We start from the raw sequence: 14,014 nt of genomic DNA on the forward strand, positions 1-14,014 counted from the left end.
AATATGTGAAAATACACCTGGGAAAGAAACAGAAAAGGACTGGGACTATTCAACCGGTAGCACACTTTCCTAGCACTGTCTGTGGTGACACACACCTGTGACACATCAGAGCAGTTTGGAGGTGAAGGCAGGAGGATCTGAAGCTCAGTGCTATTCTCGGTTGCATAATGAGTTCTAAGCCAGCCTGGGCAACATGAGATTTTTTTTTTGAGGGTTGGAGAAGATTATTTAGAAAGGAAGGAAGGAAGGAAGGAAGGAAGGAAGGAAGGAAGGAAGGAAGGAAGGAAGGAAGGAAGGAAGTGAAGGAAGGAAGGAAGGAAGGAAGGAAGTGAAGGAGAGAAAAATTAGACAAGCTTAGGGACAGCCATTCTCCTGACACTACAGAAAACATAATTGGAACCTAAGGAACCTGGGAGGTGGGGATTTACCCGTTTGATAGGGTGTGAGCATTCCATATCGGAAGCCCTAGGTTTGGTCCCTGGCACCACACACAGTGTGCATGGTAGCACACACCTGTCACCCCAGCCCTTGGGAGATGGAGGAAGGAGGCTCAATCCGTCAAGGTCATCTCTCTGCTACACAGCAAGTTAGGGAGCAGTCTGGGCTACAAGAGCCAGTCTTAAAACAAGGACTAAACACACACAGAATGTGGGGTGGGAGGTTCTACTGGACTTTTGGAGTCTTGGAGCTTACCATGGGGACGAGGACTAAAGGCTTGAGCGTCCAGGTTTTCTGCTTCTGCCTTTCTTGCCCATAGTCATTCTCTCCCATTCTGGCCACACAGGGGCAGAGGCCACAGTACCGCTTTATCCTGAGGTCAGGTGACGGTAGCGGTACTGGAGCACACAAGAGAATGGAGAAGAGCGGGCGGGTCTGTGAGCCAAGAGAACCACAGAGGCACATTAGGAGGCCAACAGGAGGTGCTTGCAACTGGGGTGGGAACTGTTCTCTTTGCACCAGTGGCCCAGAAAGAAAAATGGCCCTAAAGAAGAACATAGGTTTGGCATAGTAAGAACTCGATAGAAACCAGACCTAGCATGGAAATCTGTGGTATCCTGCTCAAGGAGCAGCGCACTGAGGTTTTATGTAATTAGAGCAACAAGCAGTTATAGTTAGATACTGAGCGCAGGAAAGAGGCATGCCAGACAGTGCTGCCAACCTGGGAGTGGAAACCAAGATGTGTGGATTTGGACAGGAGAATGGAAGACTGAGTAGCTAGACCCAGACCAGGGCTCTAAAGTCCAAAGCTATAAAACATTAGCGTGTGAGAGAGCACAGCACACCAGTTAGCTCAGCGGTCAGCACTTGCAGGACCAGCAACTTCTGGGCTAAGTCTAGGAGATAAATTGTTCCCATTCTTTCAGAACTCAGGAAAACAGAAGGAAGTGTTCTGTCTTCAGCTCTCCTCAAACCCTCCTACCATTTCAATATCCTAAATAAATAATCTTTAAAATGACAAGAGTTAGGGCTGATGGGATGGTTCAGGGGTAAAAGCACTTGCCACCAAACCTGAAGACTTGAGTTTGAGCCCAAGAACATACATGATAGAAGAGACAGAACCAACTTCTAAATATCTCCTGACCTCCACACATGTGCTCGCTCTCTCTCTCTCTCTCTCTCTCTCTCTCTCTTTCTCTCGCATGCGTGCATGCGCACGCACACGCACGTGCATATGTGTGCGCGCGCGCACACACACACACACATTAATTAATTAATTAATGTTTTTTAAAAACCAAGCAAGCAAAACCAGCCCTCAACACTGCCTGGACAGCCTACTCTACTGTCAGCTCCACCATGTGTCTGTCTTCCCTGGTCTCCTCCTTGAGAATAAGTGATTAAAATGTGTCAATGGTGGGCCACACCTTTAATGCCAGAGCTCAGGAGAGAGGCAGGAGGATCTCTGTGAGTCTGAGGGCCCTGGGGAGAGAACGCTCCCTTGGTCCCCCTTCCTCACTCCCTCTTAATCACTTCACGACTGCAGTACAGCCCTAGTACACCCCCACTCACCACACCCACTGCACAGAAGGGCCATAGACTCTCCTGAAGCCTGGGAAGCCAAGCACAACTCCTCAGCTTTCATTCCCCCGACTTCTGGGGCCATTAAACCCCTCTGAGTCCTTCTATGCAGAACCATGGCTTCTTTACTTGTCACCTGAACTACCAGCTTCCTGGCTTCTCCACTACCTCCTCGTCCTTTGCCTCATGGGCTTCTTGAGGCACCCAGCGACTAGCAATTGGTTTGCCTCAGCTCTATAGACACACTTAAGAAACTGCCCGATTACAGCACGTGACATGGGCCAGTCTACCTAACCAGGGTGAGCGCTCATCCAAACCCTTGTGCCCCCAGCTCCAGCCCTCTTCAACGTACTTCCCCAAAGAGCTGTTCTCCAATCTGAAGCAGTTCCCTAAGCTAAAAAAGATGCTCGCTGGACAAAACAAACACAAAAGTGAGTAAAATATTTGTTGAGATGAGTGTGTGTGTGTGTGTGTGTGTGTGTGTGAGAGAGAGAGAGAGAGAGAGAGAGAGAGAGAGAGAGAGAAGGAAGGAAGGAAGGAAGGAAAGGAAGGAAGGAAGGAAGGAAGAAAGGTGTGTATGTATGTGTGTGTATTTATTTTGTTTAGGGGTTTTTGGATTTATTAAGTTATTATTTATTTTGTGTGGGCAGATGTGCCATTGTGCACCTGTGGAGTTCAGAGGACAAACTGCAGGAGTGGGTTTTCTCCTTTTCCTATGTGGGACCCAAAAACCCCACTTAGGTCCTTCGAGCTGGCAGCGGGCACCTTTACCCCACGAACAAGCTTGACTTCTCGGTGTCATGTTCCCTAAGAGTTTTTTGTTTGTTGGTTTTTTGGGACAATATCTCCTGTTGCTCAAACTGGGTCTAGAACTCATCCTGTGACTGGGGATGACCTTGAACTCCAGGTCCTCTTGCCTGCACCTCCCACATTCCAAGGTTACAAATGTGTCGACTTGCCTGGCTTTCTCTAGCCTTTCTTTTTTTTTGTTTTTTTTTTTTGTTTTTTGTTTTTCGAGACAGGGTTTCTCTGTAGCTTTGGAGCCTGTCCTGGACCTAGCTCTTGTAGACCAGGCTGGTCTCGAACTCACAGAGATCCGCCTGCCTCTGCCTCCCGAGTGCTGGGATTAAAGGCGTGCGCCACCGCCGCCCGGCTTCTAGCCTTTCTTTTTAATGCCCCTGATGTGATTAGCCATGGACACAAGACACATCTCTGTTTGGCACTAAGAAAAGAGCTGTTACCAACCAAGTATCTATTCCATGCTATCGCTATCCTGGGAATTGTGATGATTTCTTTCTAAACCTTGGTTTACAGCTTCACTTACATATAACAAACCACCCACTTCAAATATAAAAGTATCTGACTTATCCCAGGCAGATACAACTGTGAACCCATTATCACAATCAAATACAGAACTCCAAAGTTGGCGAGCTGGCTCAGTGGTCATACCATTGGCTGCTCTTCCAGAGGACCCAGGTTCAATTCCCAGCACCTACTTAGAAGCTCACAACTATCTATAACTCTACATGAGGTGGGTTCTGGGAACTGAACTTGGTCCTTTCCTGTCTTTTCCGGCACCAGGCATGCACGTGATGCACAGACATACATGCAGGCAAAACACCCATACACATGAAATAAAAATATTAAAAAATCAGAATATCTCTGCCCATCACCCCAACTTTCCCCTGTACCTTTCTACAAAAGGCGTTTTACACCCTCCTCCTCATTTAGTCTTTGTAAGTATGAGTATATTAATGGCTAGCTCCAATATGTAGATGGGGAAACTGAGGTTCACAAGTTTCCTTGACTTGCCTATGTCACACAGACGTGAAAACAATCACGGAGCTGGGACTTAAAGCAGGCCCGTGTCATTCCGCTGTCATCCTGGGGTCGTGGTGCCTCTGCCAGGAACCTCAACACTTCTAGCTAGCAAAGGCCAGGAGCTCACTCCTAAACTCTTTTGCTTGTGCTCTCCTCTCGGAAGACATTCTTTTGGTTTCTTAAATCAACTTCAGTCTCTATTTTTCTCTGCCATTTGGGCTTCATTTTCCTCATTGACTCAAACATGAGCCCAAAGCTGAATTTAGAATTCCCTCGTCAATATGACCATATTTGTGCAGGGGTTCATTGAGCCACTGGTTATTTCTGGCATGTCTGGATGTCTTTTTATAAAAAGACTATTTTTAAAGACCATGTAGCCAGGACCAGAGGGCAAAGAAAACCAGTGTGTAGGTTTTCCAAAATGAGACAGGACAAGGACAGACAGTGGTGGCATTGGGAGAACCCCGGAGCTCTGGGTTCCTTCTGGACATTGGCCCCTGACCACATCCCTGTGAGAACTACAGACATGCAAGTGTACAGAGGAGGCCACTCCAGCTGAGGAAGGGGGTGAGGGAAAGAAGGGAGGGAAAGGTCAGAGATGTCAAGAACAGATCCCATAGGCTGAATAAACCAGGGAATTGTTTATCTGGTTTTCTGTCTCTGCGGGGATGTAGGGGGTATGTGTGTGCATGTCTATGTTGTGCATGCCACATGCGAATGCCTGGAGAAACCAGAAAAGGGGGGTGGGAGCCTCCAGAGCTGGAGCTTGATGTGGCTGTTAGCCTCCTGATATGGGTGCTGGATACCAAACATGGCTTCTCTAGATGAGCAGCAAATGTTCTTAGGCACTGAGTCATCTTTACATTTTTATCTGTTTATTTGAAACTTGGCGTCTCACTGACCTGGAATTCACCAAGCAGGCTAGGCTGGGCGGTCTGTCTTGGTCACTGTTCTATGGCTGTGAAGAGACTCTATGATTAGCGCCACTCTCATAAGGGAAAGCATGTGACTGGGACTGGTTTTCAGTTTCAGAGGTTTAATCCACTGTCATCACGGTGGGGAACGTGGTGGCAGCAGGCAGACGTGGTGCTAGATCCACAGACAGCAGGAAGAGAGAGACTTAGGCTATTGAAGCCTCAAAGTCCACCCCTAGTGACACACTTCCTGCCACAAGGCCACGCCTCCTAATCCTTCTTAAGTACTGACACTCCCTGAAGACATATTCAGACATAGCCTATGGGGGCCATTCTTATTCAGACCACCACAGCACCTATCCCTACCTTTCCGGAGCAGAGGTTGGAGAATCCATGCTCCTACACAAGCTTTTTGCTCTGGGTTCTGGGGACTGAGTTCAGGTCCCTGTGCTAACAAGGCTCAAGTCATCACCACAGTGTTATTGATTTAGGTGGTTTTGCTAATCCCAGAGGGTAAGGATAGGACCACTGCCATAGTTTATAGTCAAATTTGAGCAAAGGTTATTAAATACTGGCCAGGTCCATTCCCAGGATTCCCAGAGTATGTCAACAACTCACCTTAGTCTGGGGCTTAGAAAGGCAGAACTCACAAGACTGTGTACTTCCTGCCTTCATCCAATCAGAGGCAAGGATACAGCCTCAGGTGTATCCTATGTGTGATCAAGCGTACATCCTGTGACGTTAGAGCAACCAAACTTGTTTACAGAAGAAAAACACAGGGTTTGCTGTCTTACATCAACAGCCCCCAGCATTCCAGGAAGTTATTTGTCCTTGGGCAAGTGGGCCTTACAGGTTAGAGGCATTTTTGTTTTATAGACCTTTTAAGCATGGTAATATAAACGTAAAACATAACTGTAGCCATCACAACTTGTGTTTTGAGACAAGAGTCCATGATGTTGCCTGGCTGGTCTGGAATCTGCTGTATTAGACCAGGCTGGGTTCAAACGGGGTGATTCTCCTGCCTCAGTCTCTTAAATATCTGGAATTGCAGGCAGGAGACTCTACCTGACACAAGTATAGAGTTAATCATGAGACTCACATGCAATATAACTATGCTATATAAAATTGTATAATATATAATTGTGAAGTTCACGACAAATAGATTTTGTAATGGGGATGCTAGTCGTCATGCCCTGGCTTGGAGAAAGAGTTGAATATCTCGGGGAGACAAAAGACAAAGCCACAGAGAAAGGGAGAGTAAACACTTCATTCCTCAAGGATGGGAGAGGCATGAGACTGAAGTCCATTAAATAGACACAGACTTGGGGATTTTATAGGACCCCTTTCTCCTGTTGGTCCTGTTTAGATACCCACCCCTGGAACAAGAAGCCACCACCTCAGGAAGCTGCTCTCCCCTTCCTTGTCTATGGCCTGCCAACTCTCCTTCGGGTTCTTTTAGTTGCTCTTGTACAACAAAACACAGTGTGTATGTTTCCGAGATATCAGGTGCTGATCTCCTTAGCTGAGTGCCATTACTCTCCATGTGTCCCTTAGCTTGCTGTATACTTTGTTCTTTTCTTTACAATTAGTTATTCTCTCTCTCTCTCTCTCTCTCTCTCTCTCTCTCTCTCTCTCTCTCCCTCCCTCCCTCCCTCTCTCTCTCTCTCTCTCTCTCTCTCTCTCTCTCTCTCTCTCTCTCTCTCTCTCTCTCTCTCGTCTGTGTGTATACACTTGCGCCACAGCACATGTGAGGAACGACTTTTACCATTTGGTTTCCTGGGATGGAACTCAGGTCATCAGGTTTGGCAGCAAACACCTTTATTGCCTGAGCCATCTCATCGTATACTTTAAATATACACAATAAATACATGGGGAGATGGCTCAGCAGTTAAAAACACTGGCTGCTCTTCCAGAAGATGCAGGTTCGATTCCCAGCACACACATGAGATGAATGCTTACAATCATCTGTAACTCCAGTGTTTTTGTTTGTTTTGAGACAGGGTTTCTCTGTGTAGCCTTGGCTGTCCTAGAACTCACTCTGTAGATCAGGCTGGCCTCAAACTCACAGAGATCCGCCTACCTCTGCCACCCAAGTGCTAGGATTAGAGGCATGCACCATCACTGCCCGACTGTAACTCCACCTCTAGAGATAAACTCTTTTGACTTCCTTAGACACTACACACACACACACACACACACACACACACACACACACACACGGTATGCAGACATATATGCAGGCAAAAACAACCATATGAGCTGCCATGTGGATGCTGGGAATCGAACCTGGATCCTCTGAAAGATCAGTCAGTGCTCTTAAACTGTTAAACCCCTAAAACTAGTTTGTTTGTTTGTTTGTTTTTGTTTTTCAAGTCAGGGTTTCTCTGTTGCTTTGGAGCCTGTCCTGCTAAAATTAGCTTTTAATTTAAAATTTTTATTGCTTTGCTTTTCTTTTTGAAATAGATTCTTGTTGTATAGCCCAAGCTGGTCTCAAACTGCCAACCTTGTATCTCAGCCTCCTCAAATACTGGGATTGCTGGCATTACCATCGTGCCTCACTAAAACGGATTTATTTATTTATTTATTTATTTACTTACTTATTTTTGGCAAAGTCTCATTCTGTAGCGCAGTCTTGACTCAAAAACAGTGATTCTCCCACCTCAGCCTCTCAAGCACTGGGATTACAGGCATGAACCACTATGTCCATCTTTAAACTTTTTTTTTTTTTTTTTGGTTTTTCGAGACAGGGTTTCTCTGCAGCTTTTTTAGAGCCTGTCCTGGAACTAGCTCTTGTAGACCAGGCTGGCCTTGAACTCACAGAGATCCGCCTGCCTCTGCCTCCCGAGTGCTGGGATTAAAGGCGTGCGCCACCACCGCCCGGCTTTTATTTTTTTTTTAAGGATAAAAAAAAGGCCAGGTTGTGGTGGTGCACACCTTTAATCCCAGCACTTGGGATTGTGAGTTCAAGGCCAAGACAGCCAGGGCTATGCAGAGAAACCCTGTCTCAAGAAACAAACAAAAAGATACAGGCCAAACCTCTCATTTACTCCTGACTTCTGTATTCTGTCTCCTAAAGTAGCAGTCAAATATAAATGCCTAGCAACTGGCCTGGTTTTTGGCCAGGAAAACCACGATGCTCTCTTTCTCTGGCCTTGCTTGGGTTAATTGCAGGCTCAAAGCTGTGTCATCCCAGGCTCCCTGGAGAGTGCCATGTAAGGAAGACCTAAGAGGCTGGGCATGAAGTCAGCTTGCAGTAAGAACACAGGGGAGATGAGAGAAGTCGCACCTGACTAGCAAAGGGCTGGCTTTCTGCATCTCTGGGGCAAATGCACTTTCTGGTAGAGTTCAGTCAACAGCAGACTTGGCTGTCTGCTGTAAAAAAAAAAAAAAAAAATGCTTGGGATACTCTTCCATGAGGAAGCTGTTCGTAAACACTTGATGGTCCTTGTCCTCATTTGAGATTTTGGGAAAATAGACACAGATTTGGGGGACATAGCCAGGACCTTATGGGACCTGGGAATCTGGGGACAGGAAGGTCCTGGCTAGGACACTGGGAGACCATCCAGTGTTATTTAGCCATAGGGAGCTAAAGGCAGATATGCTTGTACACACACACACACACACACACACACACACACACACACACACATGAGCTGAGAGTGACTTTAAGCATCTCATGGACACTGTCCACTCCCTAGCCCAAGTGGGTGACCTCCCCCATCCTCAACACCTCAGACACCATACACAAGGCCAGTGTCTCCTACTCTGGGCAGTGGGACTGAGACCATGGCTCATCTCTTGTCCCTGCTGAAGATGCTACTTTACTTTGCAACATACTTAAAGATGCAGGATAAATCACATAGAAGGAATTGAGCGGTGGTTTTCCCAGTGCTGGAAATCACAGGCTCTGTCCATCTGGCTCATTGGCTTCAGAACCAATAAAGCTTTACAAAAGTTTCCTTCTGACCAGGTGTGGTGGGTGCGTAACTGTGATCCCAGAGCTAGGGAGGCAGAGGCAGGTGGCTCTCTGAGTTCAAGACCAGCCTGCTCTAGATGATGAGTTCCAGGCCAGCCAGAGCTACATAGTAAAACCCATCTCAGAACACGAAATCATCAACAACAAAAACTACCATGGCTGAAGAGATCTGAGGCCAGAAGGGTGAACTTAGTCATATTGTTTAGCTAAACTGCCTTGGTGCCAAGATGCCTTTTAAATATTTATGATGATAACCATATAGACAAATGCTGCTCACAGCCTTTAGAAAAGTGTGTGTGTGTGTGTGTGTATGTGTGTTGTGTGTGTGTGTGTGTGTGTTGTGTGTGTGTGTACATGTACCTCGGCACATGGGTGGAAGTCAGAGGACAATTGTGGCAGTCAGCTCCTTCCTTCCACCATGTGCAGAGAGAACTCAGATCACCAGACAGCAAGCATCTTACTTGCTGAACCATCTCACCAGCCTCCCCCCTCCCACTTTTAATTAAAAGCAAATTGGACACCGCCTAGAATAACTTGTAGGGCTGAGAGTAATGCCAAGCTTCTGTGCAGTAAGATTTGATGCTGGTGAAAAAATCTCCTCTCTTCCTCTTTATGATGAATCTGCCAGCAGTGGTCTGCCGGGGTGTTCGGGTGTTCTGTTAAACTGGGGGGGGGGGGGGCTCAGGCATCAAGGAGGAGCTGGGCTCTTGGCCTCGTGTGTGTGTGTGTGTGTGTGTGTGTGTGTGTGTGTGTACCCAACAATGGCGTCTTTTCAGAGACTTGGTACAAGCCGTCCGTTCCTCATCAGTTGGCAGGGGGCCAGTATCCCCCTTGCGTTTGGCGGGCTGAGCTTCTGGAAATAGGTCTTTGGTTCTGAGTGCTTATGAAGCCGCTTTGGAGAGCAGTTTGGGGTGTGAGCTACTTCAGATTTTCTCCTTCCTCATGCCAGAACAATTTACTCTTTCATTCATTCAAAGATGCCTCTGTGAGGCAGACATGAGGATTAATATCTGTAATCCCAGCAATTTAGGAGATTATGAGTTTTTGGACAGCATGGGCAACACAGGAAGACACTGTCTCTAAATAAATAGATAGACAGATAGCTAAATAAATATTTTTTAAAATACTTGCAATAGGTTTTCTTATCCTGTCCTAAAAATTCAATACCTGGATTCCCTCCTGTAAGCAATCCATTGCCATGTCTTAGGTTTTCTGCACAGTAAACTGCCCTCTCCCCAAAACCAGGCTCAATCAATTATCGGGGAACTGGAGAGATGGCTCAGTGGTTAAGAGCAATGGCTGCTGTTCCAGAGGACCTGAGTTCAGTTCCCAGCACCCACATGGTGGTTCCATGTTGGGTTTCATAGCAGCAATGGCACTAGAGATACTTAGGCCATGTTATGAGAATGAATGATTGGCAGATACCCAAAGATAGCACTGTTTGGAGGAGTGCATGGGGTAAGGCGAAGAGGAAGGCCCCCAAAATGCTGGATAGACAGCATAAAGGAAGACTATGGAACCTTGGGTATGACAATAACACAAACATCTAGCACTGTCCAGGACAGGAACAACTGGAGAACCGCCATAAACAGGCTGCCCATGCATGCTTAAGCATTGCTAGGGCATGAATAAATGAATGAATGAATGAATGAATGATGTGGTGGTTCACAGCCATCTGTAACTCCAGTTTTAGGGGTTCCAATGCCTTCTTCTGGCTTCTGTGAGCAGTACACACATGGTGCACGCACGCGTATGCACGCGCGTGTGCGCACGCGCGCACACACACACAGAGGCAAAACACCCATATTATATATATGTATATATATATATAAATTTAATAAGAAACAATAATCATTTAGAACCATGTGAAGTGTCTAGTAATTACAATCTCAGCACTAAAGATGTGGAGGTAAGAGGCTCTGGGGAGAAGTTTAAGATCATACTCAGCTACTTGCTGGGCTGGATACATAATGCCCTGGGGAGGGAGAGACAGATGAACCTCTGAGTTCAAAGTCAACCCAGTCTACTGAGTTTCAGCCAGGGCTACATGGAGAGAGTCCGTCTTTTAGAAAAAAACAAAAAGACAAAGTAAAGAGTGGGGAGCACATGCATCGACAATTTTTCCATCAAGGCCAGTCAGTAAACTCAGGCAAACCTAACTTCTTTATTCCTGAGGCCCGAGACATCACAGAGGCCTTTGTAAATCTCAGCCTGAATTCAGGACAACTGGTCGGTTTCACATCAATTCTAGAGAAAAGTTTTGTCATTTATCTTGTGTGTTTTGTCTTAAAGTACAGTTTGTAAACAAAACCCCGCTGTTTATTTAGCATGATGAGTAAGACCTCACATAGCTTTTGAACTTCAACATGACAGATTTCAAGACAGGCAGTTGGCCTTCCCTCAAGTTCACTACGTGTCAGAGTTGGGTCAAAGTGGACCTGGAACGATGACAAGGAGCAAGCTTGGGTTCTGGTCCTTCACTCTGAGTCAGGTTCATTTTCCTACTGATACACAAGACCACTAGGCCGGTGAGCCTTGGACATCCTGTGTGTCTCTCCTTGGAGGAACACTGGACTGTCACAGGCTTACGACACCCACTGAGCTTTATGTGGGTTCTGGGGATTTGAACTCATGTCCTTATGCTTACATGACAAGCACATTTGTGCACGGAACTATCTCCCCAGCTCTTTTCCCCTTGTTTTGTTTTGAGACAGTCTCTCACTGTATCTTAAATTCTGTTTTTAGCTAATCTAGCTGGACAGCAAATCTTGGGGGATTATCCTGTCCCTAACCTCCAGTGCTCGGGTTAGACATGTGTGTTCCTGACCTCTTTTTAAATTTTATTCATTCAATATTTTTACATTTTATTGATTTACAATGTGTGTGTGCATGTGCACACGTGTTTGAGACAGAGTCCCATATATCCCAGACTGACCTCAAACTCCTTAGGTAGCTGAGGATGGCCTTGACTTTCTGATCCTCCTGCCTCCACCCTTGAGAGCTGGGATAATAGGTAGGCATGGTCACATCTGGTTTTTGTGGTGCTTAGGATCAAACCCAGGACCTTGTGCCCTGTATTGGTCACTGACATTGGCTTGATACAACTTTGAGTCACCCGGGAAGAGCAAACTGCTTTGAGCAGCTTGGCCTATGGGCATGTGTGGGTCATTGTCTAGACTGATGGATATTTAGGAGGGCCCAGCCCATTGTGGACCTGAGCTGTATAAGAAAGTTAGCTGAACTCAGAAGACAGAGGCAGGTAAATTCGGGTTGGAAGCAAGCCCCGTCTACATGGTAAGTCCCAGGTCAGCGAGGGTTTCTGAGAGGGAAAGGGAGGGAGAAGTTTTCTGAGCACAGCCCAAAGAGCGTGCTGGGAAGCAGTGTTCTTCCACGGTTCTGCTTCAGTTCCTGCCCTGATTTTCTTCAAGGATGGAGTGTGACTCAGAGTATAAGCTGACCAAATTATATTTAGTCATGGTATTTATCACAGGTATAGAAAACAAACTAGACTGTGCATGCTAGCGAATGCACTCCTAACTGAGCTACCCCGTCCTGCAACTCCGGCAACTCCCGCAACTCCCTCCCACACCCGTCACCCACCACACACACACTCTTTAGACAGGGTCTCACTGCATGGCTTAGTCTCAAACTCATGGCCCTCCTGCCTCTGCCTCATTATTGCAAATGTCTGAATTACTGGCCTATGCTACCATTCCTTAAAACTATTAGTTTCCTGAAAATCCCTTCAAAACGATGGTTTCTAGTATACACAAATATGCTCGATTTTTTAATATTTCATAGCGCCCCACTGCCTATGATAAGCTCATCTTTTAGTTATAATTGGCTAACTGTGCATTCTTCCAGGGTGGCTTCCCGAGCAACACCAGTACTGTTTATTCTCTTCAGTCTCCGTGCTCTGTTCCCCTTCAGGTTTTCTACATTAATTCCACGTCTTTAGATCTAATGAGGTTTCTCCCCTTTCCCTTCAGATGAGGCCGAGGCCCACATTGACTATGAAGACAATTTCCCAGATGACAGATCTGTGTCACTCAGGGAAGTCATGGAAGACTCCCGGGCAGACGGAGACGAGGAAAAGGCTCAGGAGGACGCCTCTGAGGAGACACCAAAACAAGACCGTCTGGTCTTCACCTCTGTGTCTAAAGAAAACATAGCCCAGGAAAAAGCCTTCATGCCGACCACAGGTTTGCCCGGCGTTGGGAGCAGGGTCCACACAGACTGGCCCAGATCCCGCCTAAACAGGAAGTACTCACTCTGGTTTCCGGATGAGACTTTCCACAAGTCAGAGCTGGAAAAGGAAGTGGGGGATGAGATCAAAGATCCACTTCCTGCTGGAGAAAATCACAGCGAAGGAAAACTGTCCCCGGGGGAGTCTGAAACCAGGCTGGTCTATGCCACCACCTACGGCCCCTCAGAGCCGTTTGTGGATAGGAACGACAGCAGAGCGGAGGACCCGGTGGTGAGCAGCAGCGACGACTCTTGGTTAGATGGCTACCCTGTGACAGATGGAGCCTGGAGGAAGGTGGAGGCAGGGCGAGAGGATGATGGGTCAGTGGGACTGGACGAAAGTGTCCTCGTGACCCCTGAGCAGCCTACTGGGCGAGTTAAGGTGCAGAGCACCACCGTCACCACAAGCGAATCTGTGATACACAGTTCCATTGTTCCGTCTCAAATGCTTGATATAGAGGCACTGATTCCAGGACCCATGGATGTGTCCGAGACTGAGGGTCCCCACACCGGCGATGGTGACTTGACTATGTATCAATCAACTATACCCCGGAGAGTCACCACAGAGTGGTCACCCATGGCCACTTTACCCTATGAACTCACCACCTCCACCCAAGAGACGGTACCAACAACTGTGCAGCAGACACTTAAGCTCAACCCCTCGACTAGTGTGGAGGCTACCCAGCCTCCAGCAGAGGCCACCCAGCCTCCAGCAGAGGCCACAGCTCCTGGGGTTCAGGACAACTTCCCATACCTACTGTCTGAGGACTTCTTGGGACAGGAGGGTCCTGGGCCTGGTGCAAGCGAGAAGTTTCTTCCAACCTTGGCACCATGTGTGGGGAACGAGTGTCCCAGCTTAAGGAAAGGCCCAGTGATCGCCATCATTGTCACTGTCCTGTGCCTGCTGCTGCTCCTGGCGGTCGTGGGGGCTGTGTGGGGCTACCGCAGGTACCAGCACAAGAGCTCAGTGTACAAGCTGAACGTAGGACAGCGGCAGGCTAGACACTACCACCAGCAGATCGAGATGGAGAAGGTCTAGCCT

General features: G+C 47.3%; 1 protein-coding gene across 1 annotated transcript in view; it reads left to right on the forward strand.

The window, feature by feature from the left end:
* Positions 1–14,011, forward strand: part of Susd5 (sushi domain containing 5) — a 39,859-nt gene extending 25,848 nt beyond the window's left edge. The window contains exon 5 of the mRNA XM_038321258.1: positions 12,717–14,011. Coding sequence (XP_038177186.1) covers positions 12,717–14,011 — 1,295 coding nt within the window. The remainder of the gene's footprint in view (positions 1–12,716) is intronic.
* The last annotated feature ends 3 nt before the right edge of the window (positions 14,012–14,014 follow it).

This window comes from Arvicola amphibius, chromosome 3 (assembly GCF_903992535.2).
Source record: "Arvicola amphibius chromosome 3, mArvAmp1.2, whole genome shotgun sequence".
NCBI lineage: Eukaryota > Metazoa > Chordata > Mammalia > Rodentia > Cricetidae > Arvicola > Arvicola amphibius.